Raw genomic sequence first — 26,684 nt, forward strand, 5'->3', positions numbered from 1 at the left:
CAGCGGGGGGCGGGGCGAGGGGCGGCGCCCGGGCCCGGAGACGTCGCAGCGCCGCCCCGTCCGCTCCCGGCGCCCCCGCGCGCCGGGGCGGGCCCGCGCAGGCGCAGGAGGGCGCGCTGGCCGGGGCGATGGAGGCGGCGGAGGGGCCGGGCCGGCGGGAGCTGCTGGCGACGGTGGCGGCGCAGGAGGAGCAGCTGCGCGAGTACCAGGCGCGCCTCCGGGACCTCGTCCGCGCGCACAAGGGGCTTCTGGCGGAGCGGGCGGCGCTGGAGGCCGGCCTGGCCGCGCTGGCGGGGTCGGCGGCCGAGGGGCCCGCGGAGGGCGAGGCGGCGGCGGCGGCGGGCGGCCCCGAGGCGCGGCTGGGCGCGGCGCTGGCCACGCTGGCGCGGGAGAAGGCGCGGCTGGAGGCGAGCTGGCAGGCGGAGCGGCGCGGGGCGCGGGCCGAGCGGGAGCGGCTGGAGGGCGAGGCGCGGGAGGCGCGGGCGCGGCTGGCGGCGCAGCAGCGGGACCGGGCGCAGGAGCAGGCCGACCATGCCGACATGCTGCGCGAGCTCCAGCGGCTGCTGCAGGACGAGCGGGCGCGGCGGCGCGAGGCGGAGCTGGGCCTGGAGGAGGCGCGCCGGGAGGAGCCTCGGGAGCTGCGGGCCGAGCTGGAGCGCCTGCGGGGCCACTTCCAGGCGCAGCTGCTGCAGGAGGCCGGCAAGGTGGGCGCGGGGTCCCTCCCTCCCCCTTCCCCCCCGCCCGCCCGCCCGCCCGCGGGCGAGAATGACCGCCTCTCCTTCCCCCCCAGGCCGCCCAAGCTGACGAGCACCTGCGGATGGGAGAGCAGCACGTGGCCGCCCTGGAGGCCCGGATCTCCGAGATGTCGGAGCTGCTGGGTGCCTACGAGAAGGCCAGGCAGAAGGACCAGGCTGCCCTCCAGAAGCTGAAGGACCGCCTCCTCCAGCTGGACCTCGAGAACAAGACCCTGGCCGTAGCCGCCTCTGGCCACGCCACGGTGGGCCTTGCCCTGGAGGACGGCCGCCTGGACGCCAATGTGCTGAGAGACCAGGTGGAGAAGCTGACAGAGCTGGCACTAGTGGCTGCCGAGCACGCGCCACCTCTCGTGGGGGACGGCGAGGCTGTCTGCCCGGCTGAGCCCGCTAAGGACGCGGAGTCTGGGGACGGCGAGAAGGCCACCCTGGCCTGTTATCAACAGGAGCTCAAGCAGCTGAAGGAGGAGTTTGAGAGGTACAAGGCGAGGGCGCAGGTGGTCTTGAAAAACAAATCGGCCAAAGATGGGAACCTGGCCAGAGAACTGGAGGAGAGCCAGGAGCAGCTGCTGGAGCTGAAGGAGAAATACGTTTCCCTTCGGCTGTCCTGCGAGGAGGAGGCCAAGCAGCACCAGGAGCAGCTGGAGGCCAAGAGGCGAGAGGCAGCTCTCCTCCAGCAGCTTCACCGCCAGGAGTTGGAGCGGTGCCTGTCGGAGGGCCGGGAGAAGGCCCTGCGGCTGGAGGAGGAGATGCACAAGCAGCGGGACCGGGCCCTGGCTGTCCTGATGGAAAAGGACCAGGAGCTGCAGCAACTGAGGGCCTTGTCTGTGCCCTTCGGGGTGCAGGCTCCCAAAACGGCCACGGGGCCGGGCAGTGGTGGCAGCGGCAGCGCCCACAGCGACAGTGGGGTGGGTGACGATGCCCTGGAGCACCTGGCCCTGCCCCTCCCTGCCCCCAGCGAGCCCACCTTCCTGCTGTACACAGAGCAGCTGGCTCGGAAGGAGGTGGAGATCTTGGCCCTGAAGAAGCAAGAAGCACCAGCTGGAGGTGGAGGCTCGCCAGTTGCAGGAGAAGCTGCTGGAAGAAGGAGAGAAGCACCGAGAGGAGTTGTCTCTGCTCCAGGGCCACCTTCAAAAGACCTCCAGGGACCGGAGCAGAGAGGGAGCCAACCTGGAATACCTCAAGAACGTTTTCTACAGGTTCCTGACTTTGACAGATTTGCTGGCACGCCAGCAAACCCTGACGGCCATATTGACTATTTTGCATTTTAGCCCAGAAGAGAGACAGGCTGTTCTGAGCCATGTGGGCGCAAGCAGCGGCTGGTGGCTTTCAGGGCAGAGATGAACCGCACACACCCCCTGCTTGCTGGGGGTGGGGAGTTCCTACTGAGGCTGGCTTCCCTATTCCGGCCTCAAAGCAAGCCGTAGCCATTCTCAGCCCTTGACTGGGGAGGCCACAGGACCAGCCAAGACGCCAGCCTGAGTGACTCCATGCCTCCCTGGGGCTGCAGGGATTCCATTTGGGGTCTTTGTTCTTTTTAAAGGGCTCCATTCGGGAGTCCAGCCAGTGTTTGTCCCAATACTTGTGCCAAATGTGGACCGGCAGCCGGCGGTTGAGGCCAGCCAATAAAGCATCAGCCACTGAAGCCTCTCCTGTGAGCGCCTGGGCTGGAGCCAGAGCCCACCTTTGGGCGGAGCCTTGGGGGGGGCGTTCCTCCAGCACTGCCGTCGCCCTCGGGCCATGGAGATGCAGCGGTCCGGGGTGGGGGGGCGGGGCTGGGCCAGAAAGGGCTAAGATTTCCCCCTCCCGATCTTGGCGCACCCTTCTTGGCACCCTCTCCCAGCCAAGGGCCCCGGTTCACTCCTCTCCCTTCAGTCAACATGGCCTCTCATCTGACAAGGGCGACTCTAGGTGGCCCTACAGGGGTGGGGGAAACAGGGCAGGGGACCTTCCTGACTCCCTTCACAGCTCAGAAAAGAGCAGCTGGGGTTTGTGGCTTGTCTTCCCTCCAGAGTCCTCGGGCAGTTTCAGTTTGCCTGCTGGGTCTAAAACGCACTTCAGTGTCGCATGTGAAAGGATGGAGCGCTACCGGCCACCTCGCAGCAGTTTTTGGCATGGGAACTTGGCGTCATCTTAGCCTCGTGGAAATTAGGCCATTTAGAGTATTAGCCCTTAGATTTACATACCGCTTCTCAGTGCTCCATAGCCCTCCCTGAGCAGGTTAGAGAGTCCGCCTCTTGCCCCCAACAATCTGGCTCCTCATTTTACCAACCTTGGAAGGCTGAGTCAACCTTGAGCTGGTGAGGACTGAACTGCTGGCAGTTGGCAGAGTCAGCCTGCAATCCTGCATTCTAACCGCTGTGCCATGACGGCTAAAATGTGTGATTCCTTGGGGCAGGGCTTATGTAAAGATAGTTATATTTTGTCCAGATGGGGTTAGGATTGCATGTCTTGCGTGCTTGGGTACGCAGACATGAAACGGTTTTCTGAAAAGGAACTCGGTGCAGGTTAGAGAAGCTGTGAGGTCAGAAGAGAGTCAGGCGCTCTCGTTGCTGGGAATCTTGACCAAGAACTGAATAGCTCGTGTTGTGAGCGACTCTCTCCCTGTGTTTCCGTCTTGGAAGCACCCTCACTGGGGTGCATCACCCATCGCATACCTTCAGGGTAAACCTTTGCAGAGGAGCTGCTATGGTCTGCCCCCTCCCTTTCAAAGGCCAACCAGCTGGCGGCTGTTAGGGTACCTGAGCAGGTCAATCCTGAAGGTGCTGCCTGGCCTCTTGGCCAGCGCTTGTCCACTCCTGTGGCAGCAGAGAACCGTGGGCTACAGTTGCCGTTTTGTGCTCCTTTCACATTTGGGCTCCCGGTGCAGAAGGCTTAGCCCTCCGTCCTTCTGCCTGCCTCTCTGGGGAGGTGAGGCAGAGGCCCCGGGTGAGAGGCCCAGAGCAGCTGCAGCTTATTGGGTTCCTTAGAGTTCTGCCATCTGGACAGCCAGAATAGGGCACGTGTCCAGGCCTGCGGAGCGTGTTTTTTCCTTCTTTCCGCCCCAGCGGTTTTGGAAAGAAACTGGAAACAGGCTTGGATTTCTCCCTGTCCAGCCATGCCAAAGGAGAATGGAAAGGGACTGGGCCTGCAGCGAGGGAGAAGCTTCGGGGAGGAGTTGGAAAATCAGTTGCAGGCTGTGGAAGGAGAACAGAAGCGAGCCCCCAGGGCAGCCCCGTGGGCTCGGCAGCCGCCTGGAAGGTCTTTGACCCCTCTATTTTAGGGCCCATCCGGTGACCTCCAGTGGAGCTCAGAGGAGGGGGGGAACCATCCAGAATCCCAGCTCTGCCTGCTCTCCCTGCCTGCAATCCCCACACCTCCCCCGGGGAGCAGATTGGGCAGCCGTTCCCAATGCTGCAGGCTGCCCTGTTCTCATCCCTCCCCATCCTCCCCCAGTGGAGCTGCTGCTAACCCAGGACTGCCGCTCTGCTGGTCGGCCTGTCTGGAGGGAGCTTGCCACAGGCGGCCTAGTGCTTTAGAGGCGGAGAGGGGTGACTTGGGGAAGGGGCCTCCTGGCTCCTTGAGGGAGGAGGAGGGCGGGGGGTTGGGCTGAGGCTAACTCTGCCCCGACCATCTTCGCTTCACGGATCTCCGGCTCCTGAGTGGCAGGGACCCTTCTGGTTGGCTCAGTTCATGTGAAGTATTTTCCTTAAGTCGAAATGCCTAGCATGAACGGTCCTGTGAGAGACTGGACGGCTGGCAGGCTGCCCCAAGCCCACCTGTGGCTGAAATTAAGAAGCCACCCACTGAGAGGTTGGCAGGCTCCCCTTTCGCCCATGGTGCTCAGTGGCCAAATGTGGGCACCGTCTCGCTCTCCCCCTCCTCCCCTTGGGCGGCTTTTTAACCGAGGGACAGCTGAGCCCTGAGGGTGGGCTGAGCTGCAGCCTGGGTCCCGACGGTCACTTGCCAGGCAGGTTCTCCTTCATGGGGCCAAGCCCTGCCCAGGAGGCTGTGCAGCAGAGGTCTGGCCAGGGGAGGTTGAGGAGCCAGGGGTTCAGCGGGGCAAGGGAGCCGGAGGCTGCCCCCTCCCACAGGGAAGACCTGGGAAGGGTGCCCCTCCCCTTGCGTTGGCTCAGGGCTGTAGCCAGGTGAAGCCTCAGGCAAGGGGAGTGGCCTCAGAGGCCCTTGGGGCAGCCTCCAGCCGGGTCCCCTTGCGCAAAACAGCTCAGCTGAGAGGGCGGGCCCAAGGGGACGGGGCGAGGTCAGTAGCCGAAGCGGCAGCAACAGCAGCCGTCCCCATGGCTGAGGAAAGCAAGTGGGGATCGCCCCTGCCAGCCGACAAGGTACACCCTCCGGGACTTGAGCCCGTTCCTAGGGAGAGGCAGTGGTTTGGGGGAGGGCAGAGATCACCTAGTTTGCCAAACCTGGATGGGGCTGGCCTGGCAAAAGGTAAGAGTTTGGTGCCGGGCTAGGCTCCCTCCCTCCGTGTCTGGCCTTGCGCAGCAGTCCCTGGGAACGCAGAGGCTGCACTGTAGGTGGTGTGGAGGCCACCAAGTGGACTGTTCCCAAAATGGCTGCCAATTCCAGGTACCCAGCCCAGCTTGGAGACTGGTGGGACCTCCCAGTCCAGCCCTAAGAACGGGGGATCTGCGCATGTAGGATGTCTGGGGTACAGGTTACTCAATGCCCCCGGAGTTGAATGGGGAGCCAGGCTGGCCTAGGCAGGGTGAGCCAGGGCACCCGTCACCTCACTGTGGGCAGGCGGAGCTCCTCCCTTCCATTCACGTAGCCAGGTTTCTCGGGCCAGGTGGCTGCAAGTCCTGGGCACTCGCCCTGCAGTTCCCTCCCTTTGGCTGCCAAGGTCAGCCAGGAGCCCACACCTGCCCTGGCACTGCACGGGGGGTGGGCGAGGCAGTTCTTCCAGGCCCACTGCTGGCTTTCCAGGGCAGCCGGCTGGCCGCCTTGCTGGTTCGCTGTGCTCGGGAGCCACGTCTCCAAAGCTGCCACTGCCGGCCGTGCCCTGAACTCCAGCCCCTCCAAAAGAACCCAGGACAATAAGAGCCAGGCAGCCGTGGGCCTCAGCCTCGGAAACAAGAGGGGCTTTATTGCAGATCAGCTTGGATTTTGTCAGCAAAAGATTTTTGCAAACTAACCTGAGTTTTCTTTTTCTTTTTTTAACTGGCTAACTGCCTTGTAGAGTATCAGAGTAGCCTATCAAAGTGTTTGGTAAAGTATCCCATGATATGCCGCTTTAGCCAGCCGATGAAGTGTGCTGGCCGTTAAGCAGAAAGCGTTGCTGACTCCGGAGTCCTAAGAGCGCGGCTCCCTGGTTCCCCCTCTGGAAAAGGCACCAGGGTTTGGATCTTCTCGGAGGAAAGGGCGGTGAAATGCTTTCTAGAATTGGGTGAGATAGCGAGCACCCTAAAATACAACACGCAACGGGAGATACCAACCTAAGGCCAGATTTAGTTGAGAAAAATGCACAATTCTTCAGAAACAATCCAATGCGCAGATGAGGGAAACCGGGGGCAATTTGGAGTGACAGTAAATCACAAGCCGTGAATTGGCAGCATGAGCTGGTTGCAAAGGAGACAAATGCAATTCTAGGTGGCACCTTCATCTTTCTGCTTCTCTAGATCCTGGTCTTGGTGTGGATCTACCTGGTGACCCTCTCCCTCAGGTGAGCAGAGGGGCTAGCTAAGCTTCCGTGCCGGACTCCCAGGGCACAGGGGAGCCTCGCTTGCTTCCCCATCTCCAGCAGCCTCAGGAACCCGGGTGACTCTAAACCACGGGGTCTGAATCTGGTCCTGCCCTTCCTTTTCTGTGGGGACGCACGGGACAAAGGAACTCCGGGGCAGGGGGGAAATTCCCCACTCTCTGGCTCCCCTGCAGAGGAGGCTGGGGGCCCACGCCTGGCCCTAAACCTAGCATGGGCTTCCTTGTGGGCCTGCTGTGGGGGAGGGGGGGGCTGGCAGGGTGTGAGGTCCAAGGCTTGTGCTGCAGGGCAGGTGGGGGAAGGAGGAAGGGTAGCAGGGGTCTTGGGCATCATTTGTGAGTGGTTCCCCCCTCCTGTGGCTGCTGCATGAGTACCGTGCCTGCCTCCGGTGCAGGGGGGGCGGGCTGGAGGGAGGCCCCTGTTCTCAGAAGGGGCGGGACGCGGGGGGGGGGAGGAAATCCTGGGACTTCTTCCTGCTCCCAATGCAAACTTGGCTCGGGGCAGGCAGGGGAGGGAGGGGAAAGCCCACCAGCCCTGGGGTGGGGGCACTTGATCCTGCTGGGTTTCTCTTTCAGCCTGCTGGGCAGTGCCTCCATTCTGGCCGTGGTCGTCCGCCGAGGACAATGCTGCTGTGACCAGGTCTGAAGTTTGGCAACCTGGTTTATAGTTCACTACTCCTCTGGGTTTCCACAAGGCCCTGAATTATCGTCACACAAGCTGCGCAAGATTTCACACACACACACACACACACACACACACACACACACACACTCACCAACTGTACACTCTGATGTCTGAAAGTTTGGCAGGGGGTCCCTGATGCCAAGATGCCAAGATGCCAATCCCTGCCGTGGGCGGGCTTGGTTGATGCACCCCCGAAGGAAGCCGCCTGTCCCTGAGGGCCGCTGCCAAGGGGGCAGAGCGCGGTGCCGCCGGTTTTCCCTTTGCAGCCCTTCTGTCATTCTGCTTCATTTCCTCAGCTCTGAGGCTGTGCGGTAAACGCCATAAACAACTGAAAATGGAGGTCAAAGAACTGTGATAAAACACACGTAATTCTACCCGGAGAGCTAATTTTTAGGGAAGGCCACCTGCAAGAATGCCTAAAAGGGCAACAGTGGCCGCTGCCCACCCCCTGGAGATGGACAGCCCCTATCCAGGGCCAGGTGTAGGGCACAGGAACCAGCCACCTGCCCAGGGCCTCTTGGGAATGGGTGCATTTTTATTAACCATGGAGCGATTCCTCCTCCTGTGATCGAGCCAGCACCAACCCTGAAAGGCTGAGGCTGCCGCCCCAGGCTGAGCGGCCTGGCAGCTCTGATTTCCTGCTAAAAGCCTGGCACAGCTGGCTAGTTCAGGCTGCCAGGACAGGCGCGGAGACTCCTTGAAAAAACGGGTAGGCCTCTTCACTTGAGAAAGGCGTAAGGACTCCTTCCTTGGGCGGGGGGTTGGACTAGAAGACCTCCAAGGTCCCTCCCAGTCCTAGGAAAGTAGGGGCCTACCCGAGGCAGGTTTCCGTGTGGGTGTTTGTGCTGTCCAAATGTGGCTGCATTCAGCTGACACACCCACACCCCGCTGACTCGGGTTCTGCAGACTGCCCATGGAGGCGGCCTCCGCCTGGGCTGTGCCCGGCTGAGGGAAAAGGCTGGAGCGGCCTGTGTTGGGGGCCAAGAAAGCCTATGCTGCAAGGTGCACAGAAAGGAGGGTGGCTCGGCCTGCTGGTTGGCTGCAGGGGGCCTCTGACCTGTTGCTCGTCCACAGCTCCGGCCTCTCGTCCTCCTCTCACTCGCGGACTTCCTGGGCGCTGCGGTGCTGATCCCCACCATGGCCGTCCACCTCCTTCCCACCCAGCATTTTGGGGCGGCCCATGGCTTCTGCCTGTATGGGAGGATGTTTGGCATGGTAACTCTGCCCCTCCTCGGGTGGCACTGGAGGGGGGGCAGCTGTGCATGTGGGAGGGATGAGGGATGATTCCTTGCTGGCCCAGCCCAGCCCGTGCTGGGGAGGGTGGCTGGTGGGTCAGTCTGGAGTCCTCCATCCAGGCAGAGGGAAGGATCTGCAAGGGAAGAGCCCTTGGCCTCCCCCTCCTCCCCCCGGGGCTGGACGGGGCCGCTTCCTTCTCTCCTCCTTGCCCCCCCCCCCTCACCTAAGAGTCAGAATGGGAGGGGCTGCCCCAAAGCTTGGGGAAGGGATGGTTCCAGAGGGAGTGCAGAGCCCATGTGTGCCTCGTCCCCTCCTGCCCCCCCAGATGTTCTACGCCATCTCTCTGCTGATGGTGCTCGTCTACGCCTGGGAAGTGAACCGGGCGGTCAGAGGCTGGAGAGTGACTCAGGTATGGGCCCTGGGGGTCCTCGGGGTGTGGCCCAATTCCCCCCCCCCCATGCTTCCTTCGCCCTGCTGCTGCTGCAGTGGAGGGGCAGAGGCCAGACGGGGAGTTTGAGAGCAGCTCTCTGCCCCAGCCATCTGCTCCCCGTAGGAGAGCGCAGGCGGGAGGAGGTCCCAGCTAGCCAGCCCCAACCTTGGGCAAAAGCCCTTGTGGCGCTTCCAGTTCTGAAGTCCCAATTGCCCGTGTGTGGAAGTGAGCGCATTCCCTTTAGAGGGGAGCCGGGCTGCCTCCGCTGCCTCTTCCCCAAGGCCAGCAATGCTCCTCTTCGCCATGCCCAGACCACCATCCTTCCGTTGGTGCTCCAGATCTCTCTCTCTCTCTCTCTCTCTCTCCGCCAGGACAACAGCTCCTGCTGCCTCAGGTTCCAGCTGGCTCTGCCCTATACCCTGGCCTGGTAGGTAGAGCGCGAGGGAGCCTGCGGATGGCTGGAGGAGGGTCTCTGGCTCTCTAGGGCTCCTCCCCAGAGATTTCCCTTTGCCTCCCAGGTTGCTCCCTTGCCTGGTAGTTCTGGCTCTGATGGTGCTACGCAGCAGCGGGCCCCTGAGTAGCGAGGCCCTCCTCCAGCCTTTGCCCCAGGCAGGCCATGACTCCTCGGGGGCCCCCAACCTCTCCTGCTCCAGGTGGGCATCTCCTCTGGCTCCCAGAGGGTGGGGGCGTAGTAGTCCTCCTGCAGGACGTGGGACGGGGGCTGGGGGCTTGAGGCCTGTCTCACCCCCTTCCCTTCCCTTCCCCTTGCAGCTGCCTGATTCTCATTCACCTCTCCCAGAATTCCTGCTCTAAGGTATGGCAGCCCAGGGTCAGCTGTGCCCTCCAGCCTCCCTTTGGGTTGAGAGGGGGGGGGGTTCAAAGTATCCTTGACCAATGATGGCCCACCCTCTCTCTGAAGAGGCCAGTGAAGGGCAGCCTCCATTGGCCCAGGCAGTTGGCGTCACTGGCCGGTTGCTGTTATGAGCTGGAAAGGCCTCCTAGCTCCTAACTCAAGCGGAGGCTGGGAGCAGGCAGCTGGCGAGTAGAGCCTCTTGTAGGTCGCCCTCAGGGGGTCCAGGCAGTTGCAAGAGGGCTCAAATTGCTCCCAGTGCCTTTAAAAGGACGCTGGGTTTGCCTGCTTTTTCCCCCTACTCCCTTGCGGAACTAAATGTTCATTGCTTTTAGCCATTATAAACCTTTGCATCAACAAATTTGAGAGCACAAATTCACTTCAATACTTAGCAAAAGAAGGTTTAAAGACAATTTTGAGGAGTTAGATTCTAGAGGTTGACACAGATGGGTTGCTATGCCCCGCTACCCTCAATGGTGACATCAGGTCTGGAATGAGGAGGGGGGGGTCGGTTTGTTGAAAAGAGATGGGGGGGGGAAGGGCGATGAGTGGCTCCAGAATGAGCGTGCACTTGGGCCGAAGGGGAAAGCCGCTCCTTGATGTGCAGTGCCTTTCCTTGACCGTATTCTGATCCTGCTGCCCAGACCCCCAGGCAGCCAGGCCCCCTTCTCTCCCCCCAGCACCTGGGCAAGGAGAGCAGCATCTTCTTCCTGGCCTTTGTGGTCGTGGTGGTGTCCGCTTGCGTGGTAAGTGATGCACGTGGCCATCCCGTTCCGTGGACTTCAACCTCCGGAGGTGGGGGAAACGAGAAGATCCCGGCCGATCGCTTGGGGAGGGGGCTCGCTTACCAAGCTGGAATCTGCCCAGACCCAACGAAGGCGCTTCAGGGCCCAAGAGCGAAGCACGCGGGAGAGCTGGCTTTTTCTGAAGCTCCAGGGGCTGAAACATCTGGCTAAGGCAGGGACTTGGAAGGGCTGTGGAGAGGCCAGGCCAGCTCGCACGCCCACCTTCCCTGCCCGAGCCCGAGCCAAGCCAGTGGCAGAAGAGCCGCCCCTTGTCCCTGGCTTTTGCCCCTCTGGCTATATTTCATGGCCAAGGAAGCCACCTCTGGTGCCAAGAGGAGAAACGCTTGGCCGGTCATGCTAAAAATGTTACTGCTTGGACTTGAATTTTGTGAGTTTGTTTTAGGGGGGAGCTTTACAGAGCTCTGTCCGGAAGGCAGGGGGTGGCCGGCCTCTGGCCACTGGCTGCCGGGGGGGCACAGAGCCTCTGGGTCCCCAAAGACCCCTCGGAGGTTGCCCTCTGCCTCCCCCAGGATCTGCTCCACAAGTCGCCCCCCCTACCAGCAACAGGTCTTGTCCAAGGGGGCCGATGGGGACAGGAGATGCTGAATCTGCCAGGCCCCACAGGGGGGACGGGGCCTGCCCCCTTTTACTTGAGGGGTGCCCTCCGAGCCGGGTGGCTCCATTACCCAAAGCGGGGAACGTTGTTTGGGCTACGTGGGGCGGGGGGTTGCTCTCGGTCTGTATTCTGTTTTATTTGCCCAACATGGCAGAGACTTTCCTTTGGCCGACCGTCCGTCCGTCTGTCTCCAGGGCTGCTGCTCTTTCTCCCGCCCCAGGGCTCCCCCCCCACCCTTCTCTGCAGAGTCCGGAGCAGACTGGGGCCTCCTCTCCAGAGCTCCCGAGGCCTCCCTGAAGCTTGGCCCTTTCCGCTGGGCCTTCCATGCGCTGGGCTGCTTCCTTGCCCGCTTGGCTTGTCCAGACGGGGCCTTTCCTGACGCCATTGCCCTCCCTGGGCAGGTTCTCTACTGCAGGGTGAAGAGGTGGCCGTGTCGGGACTGCCACGGGCTGCGGAGCGAGGGGGGTCCGGCTGGCAGAAACCGTGTCTCCCGCAGCTTCCAGCTGGTCCTCGTGCTCTGCTGGATGCCCGGTCAGTGGCCTGTGCCCATTTGCCAGCCAGCCGGCCTACTGCTTCACTGCAGACAGGGGCTGGCAGGCTGAACGGAGGCAGTGATTGACCGGCCGGCCTTCTTGTCCACAGCATGCCTCCTCGTGGTGCTGTCATTCACCGGCCTGCAGCTCTCCACCCTTTTTCCTCTCTTGGTGGCCACGGTGAGTTTGGGTGCGGGGGAGGAGAGTTCGGGTAGAGGAGAGACTCCCGGAGGGGAATTACGGCCAGCTTCTCTGCCCTGCCCAGGCCCTGACAGCCCCCCTCCAGGGCTTCTTGCACAGCCTGGTCTACGGCTGGTTGCGGGGCAGCTTCCGCCAGGAGGTTGCAGGCGAGCGGCTCCCACTGTATTGCTCGCCAGACCTGAAGGCCACCTTCGACGACTCCTTGGCTGCGTCCGGCTACCCCTGGAAGCCTTCAGCTGTGCACGAATAAAACATAGGGACCTCGGAGGTCTTCTAGTCCAACCCCCACTTGAGCAGGAGACCCTGAACCACGTCAGACAAATGGCTGTCCTTTAACGTTCTGCCAAATAAAATGTGCAGGGGCTATAGCCCACGGCCTCTCTTCGATGGGGGTGGCGGGCAGCCCTCTTGTTTTGGATCACCCCTAGGGGCCTTTGAAGCAGGGGAGGGAGGGGGACAGGGAATCCCACCCTTTGGACGGTCAGTGCAGGAGAAGCAAATGCTGCCAGCAGCCCCCAGACCCCGAGGCCAGAGACACGGCTGCCCTCGCAGGGCAGCTGGGGCCCCCTTCTCCCATGGCTTCAGACGCCCTGTGGGCAGCGTCAAGCCTCCGCCAACCTTGAGAGGCATCCTGCCACCTCTGGGACTCCTAAAAGGGTGAGAGGAGGTACGAGAGTATCGACATAGACCCCCGCCCCCCCGCCCCCGCCCCCGCCCCCATTGGGCTTCTGTTCGGTGAGCTTTTTAGCCAACTCTCTGCCGCCCTTCTCTAAACAGACGGGCTCTGGAATGAATTTGGGATTGGGTGGGATAAAGAGCTCCGCTGAGAAAAGCCCTTCGGACGATGCAGCTTTATTAGCTTCTCTTGAGGAGAACACACCGCCACTGTCCACCACGCAGCAGCAACCTACGCCCACTAGGCCGCTCTGCTTCCACCCAGGCTGGGCCCCTCCTCCCCTCGCCTCCCAGGCCCCCCCCCCTGGACCCCAGGGAGCTGCCCCCTTCAGCTGGCACTGGCCGCCTCCTGGTGACGCAGGGTGGCCTGGAGGTCCTTGGGCAGCGACCGGACCACAACGGCAATGTGCTGGCACACTCGCTGGAGCGTCTCCTCTCTGGCAGGGAGGCCTTGGCTCCTGGCTCGAACCTGCACGGGGGAACCAACCAGTCAGCAATCCCCTCCTCCGAGCCCCTGGTCCTGGCAGGGCCCCTCCGGGTGAGAGGCCGGCTGGTCCCAAGACTCTTGGGCCCCTTCCTCCCTTCCTCCCACCCCCCAGTGCCACTCGGTTGCTTTCCATGCAACGGCTGCCTTTGCCCGGGGGGGGGCAGTCCACTGTAGGGGGGCCAGTGGGTTCCCCCTGTTCCTGGAACGGCTTAAGTGGAGCCTTGCGGCCCCTCTTCAGGCTCCCCTGCAGTGACCACGGGGTGGGGGAGGTGGGGGGGGCATGGGGGGTTGACAGTGAGCGAAAACCGCTTACTAGCTTCTCGCGGAGCTTCAGCACCAGGTCCACCGCCTCTGCCTCGGACTTGTCCACCATCCAGGCCCTGACATTCTAAGGGAAGAGGAACAGAGGAGGGGCCCCTCCTGCTCCCACTCTGTCCAGGGGCGCCTATGCAGCAGCGCCCCCCCCGGACCCTGAGCCTGCTTCACCCCCTCACCCCCCGCTGCTCTAGGGCCTCCTTGCCCTACAGTGAGTGGACTGAGGCAGGGGTGTGTGTGTGTGTGTGTGAGAGAGAGACCGACCCATCCAAAGGGCCCCCACCAACGCCCTCCCCACCCACCGCTTCAGCGATGGCCTCCAGGTGGAGAGCTTCCAGCTTCTGCCTCATCTCTTGGTGCCTCTGGCGAAACCAGCCGTCGAAGTTGGGCGACTTAAAGAACCGCCTGGGGGAGAGGAGGGGGGGTCAGTCCGGAGGAGCCTCACCCTGGAGGGGCTTGGCCAGGTTTCAGTGGCAGGACCCCACTCAGGCTGCTTCTAAAGAGCGTCGTGCAACCTGCTGGTGGCTCCCTGGTGCAGAGCCCGGCTCTTCCGTGGCACGAGGCCTTGGCCTAAAAGGGCAAATCTCTCCCAAGGGAGCACCTGGGTCCCTGCCCCAGGTGGAGGTGGGATTAGGGAGCAAGACGGGGAGGTCCGGCCTTGGGGAGGGGGGAGGGTTTGCTCTGTGCCCACAGGTCTGGCTCTTGGGCTTCAGGGGCCCTGAAGGGGGCGTGACCTGCCTACCTGTACAGGGCCAGCCAGTCGCCCTTGAGCGCACAGGTGAGCTGGGGCCCGGCCTGGTCCAAGCTCTTCAGGAAGTCTTCCTGGTGGAAAGGGCGGATCCGAGGGGGAGTCTAGGGAGAGGGAGGGAGGCGGAAACCGGGCAGCCAGGGAGCGAGGCCCACTCCAGCACAGGTGTTCCGGCTCTGCGACAGGGGGGCCGGGAAAGGCCTCACCTTCCACGGGGTGATGCTCCGTTGCAGAGGCATCAGGCTTGCCATGTAGTGCTCCTAGGGAGGAGGCGGCAGGTGGGAGTCGGCTGGGGGAGGAGCTTCTCAGGGGGAAAGGGGACAGTGGGGAGCTGTGGCTCCCCTCCCAGCCACAGCCCCCCTTCCCCTCCCACCCACCCCTTACCAGGGGGATGATGAAGCTCTGGGTGAGCTCCAAGAGCTGGCGCCTCAGCAGGGCGCTCTGGGCCTCGGACGGGCGCTGCTTCTGGATGCCCTGGGGAGCACAGCCAGAGGTCAGCCAAGATCCACCCCCGCTGCCCTCCCCCCCCAAACAGCGAGGCCCCCATTGCAAAGGGGACATGGCCCAGGGGGCTCCTCTTCCTCATCCGTTCAGGGAGCAGCAGGGACGGGGGAACCCACCAGGCCCCGCCTGCCCGGGAAGGGCCTCAGGAGGGGGGGGGCACAGGGCAGGGAGGGGAGGTGCGCTGAAGCCTGAAACTAGCCCCCCAGCAGGCCTACCAGGACCGCCCTCCCCCCCACCGCCTTTGCTCCTGCTGAGCTGCTCCGGGAGGGGGGAGCCCGGGAGCCTGGGCAGCCTTAGCCCCGAGGGGCCCGGAGGCCGACTTTGGGCCTAGGGGAAGGGGGACCCCGTGCCTCTGGCAGGGCAGCCTGTCCTCCTCTCCCGACTCCGCGAAGGGAGGAGGCCCAGGAGAGCCCGCAGCCCTTTTCCCAGGTTCGGCTCTGACTCGCCTTCAGGAGCCTCTTGATCAGCGTCTTGTCCTTGTGCAGAAACGCTTTGTATGACGTGTAAAGTCCTGGAGGGGGAGCGGGGGGGCACAGAAGAAGAGCCAAGCAGAAAAGAGGCGAGGAGGGTGGGGTGGGGTGAGGGAGCCCCACCCTCCTCGCCAGCTGCAGAACCGGCCCTGCTCGGCTGGGGCTCCCGCTCGGGCCTCCCTATCCAGCAGCAGCAGCAGCAGCAGCAACTGGGCAGGAAGGGGGTCAGCGGGAGGGTCGGCTCACCTGGTTTGGTGTCCAAGGTCTTCAGCTTGGCAAGTTTCTTCAGCTTGACCTGCTTGGGCAGGTCCCCTGCATGGGAGGAGCGACACATTGCCAGGCTGGGCTGCCGTGGCCAGACCCCCTGCCCAGGCTGCAGGCCGGATGGGGCTGCCCCGCGGGAGCCAACCCTCCTCCCGCCTCCGACCTCGGGCTCCGCTGCCTCTCGTGCCGATGCTACGGGCAAGCTCTCTTGGCCTTCCCCCGAGCCTCACCCAGCGGGCCCAGCCCGGCCTTACCAGCCACCCGGAGCTCCCCGAGGCGCAGGAGGTGGGGCCAGTGCTGCAGCATCTTGATAAAGAAGGGGTTCGTGACGCCCAAGAGCACGCTGGGGCTGGGGGAGCAAGCGGGGGGTAGGGGTGAGGAAGGGGCTTCCTCCCGGAGCCCCTCGAGGCACCCTGGGCAGGAGGAGACTCACGGGCCCTGCGTCCGGGTCGTGTACTCCTTGAACTCGTTGTCATGAATAGTAAAGTATGGGCGGAAATCACAGCAGTACTTCAGGGGCGCCAGGCAGCTGGGTGGGTGCGGGGGGGAGGGGAGAAAACAATTCCTGTTTGAGAGCAGCCGGAGCTGGGGAGTGGGCAGTGGGGAGGCTGGGCTGCATGGAGGGGGCCCCTTGGCCAGGAACTCCCTATAGGCCACGGCAGCTTCGCAGGGGCCAGTAGGCGGGTCTGGTACCTGGCTAGCGCAAGGACCATCTCTGAGGACATGGCAGGAGAAGGGGCCACCACCACCAGGGGCTCCCCGAGCAGGACGAGCTCCCACAGCAGCTGAATGTGGACCAGCACCGACTGGAAGCACCTGTCCCGGGAGCAGGAAAGGGGAGAGGGCACAGCTGGGCATCGAATGGGGACACCCCGAGGGCTGCCCTCCAGCACTGTGCTGAACCACGCAGCCGCCAGCCCCATCTCTGGTCAGGTTCTGGCTCAGCCCCTCAGGCTGTGGGGCGTGAACCCCGTCTCGAGCGCTCCCAGTCTCCTCCTCCTCCGTGTTTGTGTAGCCCAGGCTGGTCTGAGGGTTTCGCCAGGCATTCCCCCGGACAGGAGCTGGGTTTTTTGCAAGAAGCAGGGAGAGTCCTCACCTGAAGAGGTCCAGTTCAGCCACACTGGGGAGGATGAGGGGAGCTGGCAGGAGGTTCTGGGCAGGGAGAGAAGGGCAAAGGCAAAAGGCTCTGAGCCTGGAGGGACACACAGCTGCTTCTCTCCGGACACGCTTGGAAGGGGAAGCAGCCACGGTCTCCAAAGGAAGAGCCCAATCCAGACTCTCTCTCTGTGTGGCCTGGATGGAGAGGAGCATCCAGAGAAACCAGACCCAATTCAGAGCGGAAGGGGTGGCGTTGCCAGCGAGGGACGTTGTGGCGATTTCTAAGCAGAAGCAAGGATGCGCTAAACCACCCCACCCCACCCCCCAGGCATGCGCACACACGGGCAGACCGCCCTCTGCCTCACTGCACCACAGGAGAGGCAGACCAGGGCTTGTGGGCTATGCCATCTGCCAGCACAGGGACACCCGGGAAGGGCTTCAAGCGGGGTCCATGGGCAAGCCTGGGGGGGGGGCAACCCCCACACCAGCGGCTCAGCCTTTACAGCCGCTCGCATCAAGCACTGGGGCCAGGCAGTGCTCAGGACCAGGCAGTGCTGGAAGAGGTTGAGCTCCCATGCCAGCCTTCCCAGGCAACCTCCACAGCAAGTGCGGCCGGAGGAGCCGCTTCTACTCTGGTGGAAGGCTGTACGAACAGAATCTTGCAAAGCGGAAGGCACGGACTTCTGGCCATTCGGTTCTTCCCGACTACTGGGAGCTCCTCCTCCTCTTCCCCTTGTCGTCCCAAGGCCACCCGCAGGTGCCGCTAAGGCGGTCACTTCCCCTCACCTCCTGAATCAGCGGCTTGGCGGGGCAGGAGCCGGGCTTGTCCACCTGGGAAGGAATCCTCACCTGCACCAGAAAGAGCAGAGCAGCAAATGGAGCCCCCTTCCTGAACAGAGCCGCCCACAGGAAGCGGCACCCAGCAGGAAGCGTCCCGGCCCATACCTGAATAACCACCCCCATCACCGGCAGGTTCAGCGTTTGGCCGGGCACAGGGGGCGGCCACTGGTCGATCTCGCTGCACACTGGAAGAAGTGCAAAGGGAGCAGCGGCTGAGCGCTTCCCTGGCTTGGCTTGCTCAGGTCCAGGAGCCCGGAAACAAGAGGGGGCCCTCCGGAGACCCCCAGCTTTCCCTCCAAAAGGGGTCCCGGCCTTGGGGTGATCCTAGGCAGCCCCCCCTCACCTGCCTCCAGACACGGATCCAGCTTCTCAAAGTACTCCGGGGCGACCAGGCGCAGCAGCGAGTGGAAGAGGGTCACGTAGGGCAGCCGAGTCACCAGCACCAGCGACTGGAGCGGAAAGGCGGAGACCCTGAACGGCCCTCCTCCCTCCTCCAGGGCAGGCCCTCCCCTCCCCTCCCCTCCCCCTCACCTTCTGGAAGTAGCCTCTCTGCACGGAGCGGTCCCGGACTTGCCGGAAGAAGACGTAGCCGAAGAGGTGCGCCGGCTCCGGCTGGGGAGAAGCAGGGCAGCCCTCTCACCTCCGGCCCGCCGAGGAAAGCGGGGCGACCGGGGGGCCCCAGCGGAGGAGCCCCCACTCCGGACGAGGCGACCCCCGACCCACCTGCAGGCCCGGCGGGGCTTCCCGGCTGCACCGCCACTCGCCGGCCGCCGCCGCCCGTCCTCGCCCCGCAGACCGGCGGAAGCGGAAGCTGAACTGGGTGTCCCCGAGGCTCCCTGCGGCGCAAGCGGCAGGAGGGGGGTCAGCGAAGGGGCCGCTCCAGCCCCCGCCCCGCCCGCCCCGCCCCGCCCCACTGACCGGAGTAGGAGTCGGGGAAGGCCAGGTAGCAGACGCTCGTCCTCTGCGGGGGGGGGAGAGGGGAAAGGACGTGAGAGGGCGCGGGCCGCCCACCCGCCCCCTCCCCTGCTCCTCCCCCCGGTACCTCCTTCTCGGTCAGGCGGCCGTCCGGCGGATAGATGCACTGCGGGAGGAGCAGAGCGACCGTCAGCCACCCCGCCGGATGGGACGGACCCCCTCCCCACGCACCCCCAGCGACCCACCTCCAGGGCCTGGCCCAGCTCCAGGTCGAAGGTCACCGCGCAGACGCACTCCAGCCACGCCGACAGCCGTCCCCAAGGCAGCAGCGCCGGCGGGGAAGGGCCGCAGCCGCCCGGGGCCGCCATCGCCGCCGGTGGGACACGCATGCGCAGAGCGGGCTCGCCGTCCGCAGGTTGGCCTCGTGCGCGTGCGCGCTTGTGCCCCCGCCGCCATTTTGCTTCCGGAGCGGCGGCGGCGAAGGAGCGAGTAAGGCGGCCGGTCCGTCAGCACGGAAGGAGCCGCCTGGCCGGTGAGGGCGCGTCCCTGGCCCCGGTGTGCCGGGCCTCCCCTCCGCCATTGCCTCCTGCTCGGCTTCCCTGGGTCCGCGGGGAGGGGGGGCGCCTTCCCGCGGGCCTCGGAGGGAGGGAGCTCCCCCCGGCCGGTCTCCCGCTCAGCGCCTCCGTTTTCCGGCCCGGCCGCGTCGGGGGAGGGAGAGAGCGGCGCGAGACGCGGCTGCCCTCCGGGGTGAGCGGCTCTGTGCCCGCCCAGGAGAGGCCGCGGAGCCCCTCCCCCCCGGAGCCTCCCGGGGAGAAAGTCCCGGGCCCTGGTGCGACGGCGGGGCGGGGGCGGGCAGGAGGCTGCCGGGAGCGACGGCTGGGCCCCTCCGGAGCCGCTTCGGGTTGGGGGCGCGCCGTGGGGGCCGCCTCGGAGCCCCTCCCGCTCCCGGGCCTTCCTCCGGCGAGGCTCCCTTTTATCCCCCGCGAAGTCCTGCTCTTCCCCGGCAGCCGCTTTGCCCGCCCGGGTTGCGCTTCCCGGACCGAGCCGCCTTGGCAGCCCGCTCTTTCTCCCGCTTCTCAGGCGGGGACGATCCAAGGCAGCCGCCCCGGTGCTGAAGCGGGAAGCCCAACGCCGCCTGGCCTCCTGCAGGGAAGTTCCGGCTCTTGGAAGGAGGCTCCCCGGATGGCTCCATCCAACGGTTTGCCGCCTGACTGGATCCCCGGGAAGCCCAGCGGCGCCTAAAGGAGAGGAGATAAGTCGAAGGTGCGCCTGGGCGACGGGTTGGTTTCTGGGCGCGAAGGGCCAGGTGTGCCTGGCAGGTGACCCGAGGAGCCCTGAGAAGAGGGTCCCTGCCTGGCCAGCTCTGCCCTTCCCGAAGCAAGCAAGCAAGCGGAGGGGCTTCTCCACAGCTCCGCTCTCTGGGAGGCCGACTGTGCTCCCCTTCCAAGGTGGAGGCGTTGCTTTTGGTAATGGTGGAAGCTGGAATGCTTTCAAGTGAAATGCCGGAGCGGCGGCTTTTTCATTTCTGGCTCATAGACCGCCATCAAGGAGGGAGTGATGTGGCCTGCCTTGTTTCCGGAGGCTGGTTAGAATTTGGAACTTCCACTAGGTGACTTTGAAATAGATGGAAAAATCAAAGGGCCTCAAGCAAATTTGGAATTTCCTTTTGGCCTAAATGGGAGCCTGATTTTGTCCCCCTGGAGGAGGGGTACTTCTTTCCAAGCGTTTCCTCAACACGAGGTAGCTGAAGCCAAGCGCTACTTGGCAGGAAGAGCCTGGATGGAGGACCCCAGAAACTTTCCCTGGGTGGGAAGGAGGACGGCCTCTGGGTGGGCGGGGGCTCTGATCTGCCCGGGGGCTCTTCTTACCCTGCTTTATCTATCTTTGCAACCCACCAGGTTTCCCCGGGTAGCTTAGAAGAGAAACAGGTTAGCAAGTGCACTGATTTATTTGCTATGGGAAGCGTGAGTGTTTTACCCACCTGTGTTAGAGGGAGCAGTTTTACCCCCCGTTTCTTTGGCTGCACCATTTGAGAATCGCTCTTAGGTTAGGGATTCAAAGTTAGAGGGACAAGGCGGCCACTCTGCAGCTTTTTGTGAGTAAGGGCGGGCTTCCTTGAGACTCTCCACCTGGAGAATTGTTTCTCTAATGGAACCTGGGAGAGGGAGTGCCGAGGAAAGCCAGTTGCGTATCAAGCAAGGCCTCCGAAGGAATGTCCCTGTTCCTGGAGGCTGTGGGAGAGACTGGATGGGCCGGAAGCAGCTCTGGCTAAACCCTAGCAGCAGCAGCAGCTAGAAGGGCCTCTGCGTAGGTGCCAGCTGTGCCCTTTCTTATGATGGCTGAAGCCTTGGGTAGGTCCTTGCCAGGTGGGACGTGCATGGAGCTGCCTTTCAGGACCACTTGGAAGCTACCGCTGGCCCAGAGATTAAGCTTGGCTGTGTCGCAGATGCGTCGTGGACTGCCCTGGCTACCGGTTGGCTTCCAGGTGCAATTCAGGGTGCTGGCCCTTACCTCGCCTTTCCTGGGATGGAACCTAGAAGGAACCATCTGCAGCTTCTGTGTGTCCTGTAAGAGCTGACAGCCAAACTGAAGCTGGATCTTGCCAATTAAAGAATGCCAATGAGTAATACCCAGGAAGAGCCCCCTTTCTGCCATTAGACCTGCCCTGTGGAACAGGGTCTCTCCAGGGATTTGTATGAACCCCCCCCTCCAAAAAAAAACACCTTACTGGCCCCTAAAAGAACATTGCGATCATGGCTGTTCTCTGCGCCTTGAATTAGCGTGGTTGTATGACTTCGTTGTCTTGCTTTTGAATCTGCTGGTGGTGTTTCTTTCAACGGATGTTATCTACTGGGTTTTATTGCTGACTTTATAGTTTTTCAATATGTTTAGCTGCCCAGAGTCGTTTGGTTGGACAACCTAGAAATTTGATTCATAAATAAATGTTGCTGCATTACAAAACAAGACTTCCGTTGCCTATTATTAATCAATTTTACAATTTTCAGCTGAAAAGATTAAAAAAAGAATTCTAGAGATAATAAAGATTTGTTTTGGTAGGCTTTATTTTTGTAATTTATCTGTATGTATATTTGTACAGCCTCATTTCCAGAGTAGTTTGGCAAGTGGGTGGCCATACAGAATGAGCGAGTGAGTCAATCAGTCAATGAGAATATTTGTTGAAATGTGGGGTGCTCTCTGAGCTTGGTTGTTTTCATGCAGGTATTTCATTACCCAAACTAGGTAACATCCGTACTAGTTGGTTTATTTAGCGTATGGCACGTGTTAGCCAGGGATCACTGAGGTGGCTGGCTGCCTCTGTGAAAGGAATTTTTTTGAGCAGTGTTATCTTTACCTGCAGGATGCCTGAATGCAATCAGGGGGAGGCTCCTTTCTTGTCCCTCCGCGGTTTATGGGAATCGAACCGCCAAGCTGCCAACCTCAGGGGTCCATGGGCCCAGCGTCTTATTACATGAGCCACCGCGGCCCCATCAGTACTAGTGACTTAATACTGATGATTTTACCTAATTTAGGTAATGAAACGTCTAGAAGAAAACAAGCAAGCCCAGAATTCACCAAGGACCCCGAATGAATGAATGAATGAACAAATAAATAAATGAAAATGAAATTGCAAATCAAATTTTGCCAGTGCACGTATGAATGATTTGGAAGACATCAAAATTCAGAATGAGCTCTGGCTGGATATAATTTTAAAAGGATGAGCCCTGGAAACAACAGATACTTTAAATGTTTTTTTTTAATTTTATAAAAAGTTTTTTATTTTTATAACAACAACAAAAACAAACAAAACCTTTCTGTTCAACAGCGAATCAGTTGGGTACATATATCTTTGTGCACATAATATTATCATACATATTTTATATATTATTGCTCTAATCAGTATTTTATATCACTTATATTATCCTTAACGTTGTAATTATTGATTTTCAATGATACATTCCATATTCATTTTCTTATTCTAACTCATCCGTTTATTGGTAATGATATATTAGACTGCACTTACATATTTTAATTTCTTACTCTTCTATCCAGCTATTCATAAAATAAATTCCAATTTTTATAATAATCTTTTTCTTCTTGTTCTCCAATTGCCATTGTCAATCTACTCATTTCTGTACATTCCATTATTTTCTTAATTATTTCCTCCTCCATCAGAATTTTCTTATTTTTCCAGTTTTGTGTAAATACAATCCTAGCTGCTATTAATACACTGATAATCAAATACATTAATTATTTATTGTAACCCTCAGGCAAAATTCCCAATAAAAATGTCTCTGGTTTTAAGTCTATAGGCTGTTTTATCATTTTCTTCAGCCACATGTGTATTCTAGTCCAATACTTTTTGGCTTCTGTGCATGTCCACCACATGGTAATATGATCCTGGTGACTTCTAACATTTCCAGTACTTCGCCGATTTTGGCAATTCTTGGGGTAGATGCCACCTGTAAAACATCTTATACAAATTCTCTTATAGGCAGTTGACATAATTTATAGTTTCTAGATCATAATATCTGCCATTTATCTCAGTCTATTCCATATCCAAAGTTTTTCCCCCACGCAATCATTCTTTTACTCGTTCTTCCTCTAATTTCACTCCTAATAAATAACCATATAGTGTTTTGATCAACTTATCTTCAGTGCCTGTTAGGATTTTATCCAATTCAGTCAATTCCTTATAAAACCCAGCCATATTAATGTTTTTTTCATACCTTGTATATTTTTGCAAATACGAATACCAATTTACATTTATCCCTTGTAAGTCTAATTCTTGCTTTGTTTTGAGTTCACCCTGTTCATTTAAATTTTTTTTCATATCTAATAATGTATTCCTTTTTAAATAACTGTGGATATGTAAAAGCTTCTAATGTTGATAATCAGACTGGTATTTTCATGTAATTATAGCCTCTTATTTTTTCCCATACTGTAAATAAAGCATCCTTAATGGAGTATCTTCTAAAATATCCATGTACCTTACTTTCTTTGTACCATAAAAATGCATGCCACCCCAATTGTAAATCAAGCCCTTCTAGTGTTAATAATCTGGTATTTTTCAATACAATCCATTCCTTCATCCACATCAATATTGTTGCCTGATAATATAGTTCCTAATTAGGTAATTGAAAACCCCCTCTCTCCCTTGCGTCCTGCAATAGTTTTATCTTAATTCTTGTTTTTTTTCCTCAGCCAAATAAATTTCAACATCATTTTATTTAAATCTTCAAAGTATTTTTTTTCAGTCTTATTGGAATCGTCTGGAAAAAGTATAATATTTTTGGTAATATGTTCATTTTAATTGTTGCAATTCTACCTATTAAAGATAGTTGTAAGTTCTTCCATTTTTCCAAGTCCATCGCAATCTGTTGTAATAATCTCATAATTATCTTCTTCTTTTTTTAATTTTATTGGTTTTGAAAAACAAACATAAACAAACAAAACATCAAGCTATCTTCCATGGGTGTACATACAGTGTGCCGGTTGGTTTACGGATTGTTTTGTGCTTCCATTTCGTAGTCTTCAATTACAATTACATATAATCTCATATTGTCAATCAAAAATTAAATACCTTAGTATCATTATTAATCAATCATTTGATTGAACAGGTCAAGAAACAATGGTTGGAAACTAATCAAGGAGAGAAGCAACCTAGAACTAAGGAGAAATTTCCTGATAGAATAATTAACCAGTGGAACAACTTGAGCAACAAGGAGTATGAGACAAAGAAATTGATAAAAAGAGAGAGAAATTGTGAGGTAATTTTGATGAACATTAATGGCTTAAACTCTCTGGTAAAAGCAAGAAATATTTCATAACTTACAAAAAACTGAATGCAGATATAATAGCCATACAAGAGCTGCATATAAAAGAGAAGCAAAAATACCTGCTAACAGAAATTTAGGAAATGCTTTTATGTCATTAGATAAGCAAAAGAAAAGGGGGGTGGTGTTATACAAAAAAGATTGGATCTCGGCTAAAGAAATTTTTAAAGATAAAGATGGTAGGATATTGATGGTAGAGATAGAGTTAGAGAATAAAAAGATTCTTTTGATAGAAATTTATGCTCTGAATGGTCCACAAGAACACCTTTCAAAAATTGTATGATAATAATAAGGAAATACATTATGATAAGATTTGCATCTTAGGTGATTTTAATGCAATTATAGATAAAACAATGGACTATAAAGCTGAAAATAAGAAAATAATGAGAAAGGTATTACCGAAAAATTTTCATGATTTGGCAAAAGAGGCTAAGATTTTGATGCATGGAGAGAACACCATCCAAGTAAGAAACAGTTTACGTTTTATTCTAACAGACATCAGTCTTGGTCGATACCGGATATGGTACGGATGCCAAAGAAGCTTGTCTTCAGAAATAACTGAAATAGAAATTGAACCAAGCTTGTGGGGACATCATAGCTATATCAAGTTTAGCTGGAAAGATCGATCCAAGACACCAAGATGGACTTTACAAAGAGTGATCCTAAAAGAGGGGGAATTTAAAATTAAACTGGAAAAGGAAATGAAACTCTTCCTTAAGGAGAACAAAGAAGAAGACACATCCCTACAAAACACCTGGGACATGGCTAAAGCATTTTATGAGAGGGGTGGCGATAAATTATATGGTGAATAAAAACAAAAATAAGCTACAACGAAAAGCATTAGAAATGGAATTTAGAAACTTGGAGATGAAGCTGCAAGAAGAACCAAAACAGAAAGAGATAAAAATGCGAATGGATTTAAGAAAACATGAAATAAACTTGCTGGAAAAAGAAGACCTGGCCCCAAAACTGAAAAGAAAAAAACAAAATGTATTTGAGAACGCCAATAAACCAGGAAGATTGCTAGCCTGGAAACTGAAGAAACAAGCAGAAAAAAGATGGATCACTAAGCTACAAAGTGAACAGGGAGAAATATGTTATCAAGAAGAAATGAAAAGGAATATAGTTCAGAAATTTTATGAGGATCTATATAAAGAAGAAGAATGCATAACAGAAGAAAAAGTGATAAACTGTTTAAAGAAAACGAACCTTCCGAGAATATTGGAAGAAAAAAGCTTATTGACTAGAAGAATAAATCTTGAAGAAGTGACTTGGGCAATAAATAAACAAAAAACAGTAAGGTGGCTGGCCCAGATGCACTCCCTGCTGAATGATATAAAACCCAACAAAAATTATTAGACAACAGATTACTTAAATTATTTAAAGAAGTCCTGGATAAGGCAAAAATTTCAAAATCATGGAAGGAAGCAACGATTATGATCATTCCAAAAGAAAAAAATGACCAAACAAAGATAGCAAACTACAGGCCAATATCTGTATTAAATGTGAACTTTAACATTTTCGTAACTATAATAGCCAAAAGATTCAAGAAAATATTAAACAAATTTATGCACACGGATCAAAATGGCTTCCTTCCACATAGGCATCTTTGGAATAATATCAGGGCAATTTTAGACATCATAGAATATTATGAAGATCGTAGTGTAGAACAGGTAGCACTATTATTCTTGGATGCTAAAAAGTCCTTTGATAATTTAAAATGGAGTTTTGTTCTGCAACAAACTAAGTATATGGATTTGGGGCAAAAATTCCTAAATGTAGTATTAGCAATATATCACAAACAAGAAGCTAGGGTATCGATAAATGATCACACAACAATTAAATTCAAGATATAAAAAGGAATGAGATAGGGATGTCCATTATCACCATTATTATCTATTTTGACATTAGAGGTATTAACAAGAATAATTAGGAAAGAACTGGAAATAAAGACTAAAAATAAAGAAAGAAGAATATAAATTACAAATCTTCGCTGATGATTTGATTTTTATTCTAGAAGATCCACAAAATTCTGAACCAAAATTGTTAGGAATTTGGAGAAGTAGCGGGGCTAAAAATTAATAAAGAAAAAACTAAAATACTGACAAAAAATATGACATGCAGAAAAGGAAAATTTAACAAGGATAATGTACATCCAGAAAACAAATAAAATTAACTATTTGGGAATTGTAATTTCAGCAAAATGTATAACCCTCAAAGAGGATAATTATACTCAACTAATTAAAAAAATAATCGAAGATTTTAGGAAATGGAGCAACTTAAGGCTTTCCTTTATGGGGAGAATTGCGTCTATAAAAATGAATGTATTACCAAAATTATTGTTTTTATTCCAAAATGCTCCGGTAAAATTAGAGAAAATTTTCTTGATCAATTGGATAAGTTAGTATCAAAATTTATATGGCAGGGAAAAAAGCCCAGAATTAGACTGAAATTGTTGTAGGACAGTACTGAAAGAGGAGGATTTGGCCTACCGGATTGGGAAATATATCATAGAGCAGCTACTCTGACCTGGGTTAAAGATTAGATAAGTGTTAAAAATAAAAGAATATTAACATTAGAAGGATATAACTTAGAGGCAGGGTGGCATGCTTTTTGTGGCAGGACAAACATCAAATTCATGGTTACTTTCACAGGCATAAAATTAGGTAGACCTTACTAAATGCATGGAATAAAACTAAATGGCAAATCTACGTTGAAATACCAACTTGGCTATCTACATTAAAAGCGTTAA

At 56.8% G+C, this 26,684-nt stretch overlaps 4 protein-coding genes across 21 annotated transcripts in view; 3 read left to right on the forward strand and 1 right to left on the reverse strand.

Moving 5' to 3' along the window:
• Nucleotides 1-92: 92 nt before the first annotated feature.
• On the forward strand, nucleotides 93-2,397 carry GCC1 (GRIP and coiled-coil domain containing 1). The gene is given in 3 exon segments (XM_087935463.1): nucleotides 93-704; nucleotides 791-1,783; nucleotides 1,785-2,397. Coding segments are annotated over 3 exon segments (1,881 nt in total). The 5' UTR covers nucleotides 93-128; the 3' UTR covers nucleotides 2,097-2,397.
• On the forward strand, nucleotides 2,344-12,150 carry LOC113450637 (uncharacterized). 6 transcript variants are annotated; one of them, XM_087935471.1, is made up of 12 exons: nucleotides 2,344-2,406; nucleotides 6,368-6,411; nucleotides 7,023-7,086; nucleotides 8,206-8,346; nucleotides 8,693-8,776; nucleotides 9,169-9,224; nucleotides 9,316-9,450; nucleotides 9,569-9,611; nucleotides 10,292-10,393; nucleotides 11,450-11,579; nucleotides 11,691-11,761; nucleotides 11,847-12,150. In XM_087935471.1, the coding sequence occupies exons 1-12, from the start codon at nucleotides 2,344-2,346 to the stop codon at nucleotides 12,030-12,032; spliced, it is 1,119 nt and encodes a 372-aa protein (XP_087791597.1). In that variant the 3' UTR covers nucleotides 12,033-12,150. The 6 variants fall into 6 exon arrangements, with proteins under 6 accessions (XP_087791597.1, XP_087791599.1, XP_087791598.1 ...); XM_087935474.1 differs by lacking the exon at nucleotides 2,344-2,406 and adding an exon at nucleotides 2,971-3,052; XM_026721916.2 differs by lacking the exon at nucleotides 2,344-2,406 and adding an exon at nucleotides 4,676-5,074.
• Nucleotides 12,151-12,622: 472 nt separating this feature from the next.
• DENND6B (DENN domain containing 6B) lies at nucleotides 12,623-18,491 on the reverse strand. 7 transcript variants are annotated; one of them, XM_087935464.1, is made up of 20 exons: nucleotides 18,344-18,491; nucleotides 18,226-18,264; nucleotides 18,102-18,144; nucleotides 17,907-18,019; nucleotides 17,715-17,795; nucleotides 17,527-17,632; nucleotides 17,289-17,368; nucleotides 17,130-17,192; nucleotides 16,342-16,397; nucleotides 15,939-16,061; nucleotides 15,679-15,774; nucleotides 15,500-15,594; nucleotides 15,228-15,293; nucleotides 14,958-15,022; nucleotides 14,392-14,481; nucleotides 14,214-14,267; nucleotides 14,002-14,111; nucleotides 13,562-13,664; nucleotides 13,258-13,332; nucleotides 12,623-12,926 (listed from the first exon to the last, which is right to left on the reverse strand). In XM_087935464.1, the coding sequence occupies exons 1-20, from the start codon at nucleotides 18,485-18,487 to the stop codon at nucleotides 12,786-12,788; spliced, it is 1,743 nt and encodes a 580-aa protein (XP_087791590.1). In that variant the 5' UTR covers nucleotides 18,488-18,491; the 3' UTR covers nucleotides 12,623-12,785. The 7 variants fall into 7 exon arrangements, with proteins under 7 accessions (XP_087791590.1, XP_087791591.1, XP_087791593.1 ...); XM_087935465.1 differs by lacking the exon at nucleotides 18,102-18,144 and having other exon boundaries at nucleotides 17,527-17,654; XM_087935467.1 differs by lacking the exon at nucleotides 17,130-17,192.
• Nucleotides 18,485-26,684, forward strand: part of PPP6R2 (protein phosphatase 6 regulatory subunit 2) — a 42,520-nt gene continuing 34,320 nt past the window's right edge. For all 7 annotated transcript variants that reach the window (XR_015743961.1, XM_087935461.1, XM_026721910.2 and 4 more), the window contains exons 1-2: nucleotides 18,485-18,630; nucleotides 19,179-19,361. The gene's annotated coding sequence lies outside the window, so the exon portion shown is untranslated. The remainder of the gene's footprint in view (nucleotides 18,631-19,178; nucleotides 19,362-26,684) is intronic.

The sequence above is a fragment of the Pseudonaja textilis genome, chromosome 5 (genome assembly GCF_049901715.1).
Source record: "Pseudonaja textilis isolate UNSWEBS1 chromosome 5, rPseTex1.2, whole genome shotgun sequence".
Lineage (NCBI taxonomy): Eukaryota > Metazoa > Chordata > Lepidosauria > Squamata > Elapidae > Pseudonaja > Pseudonaja textilis.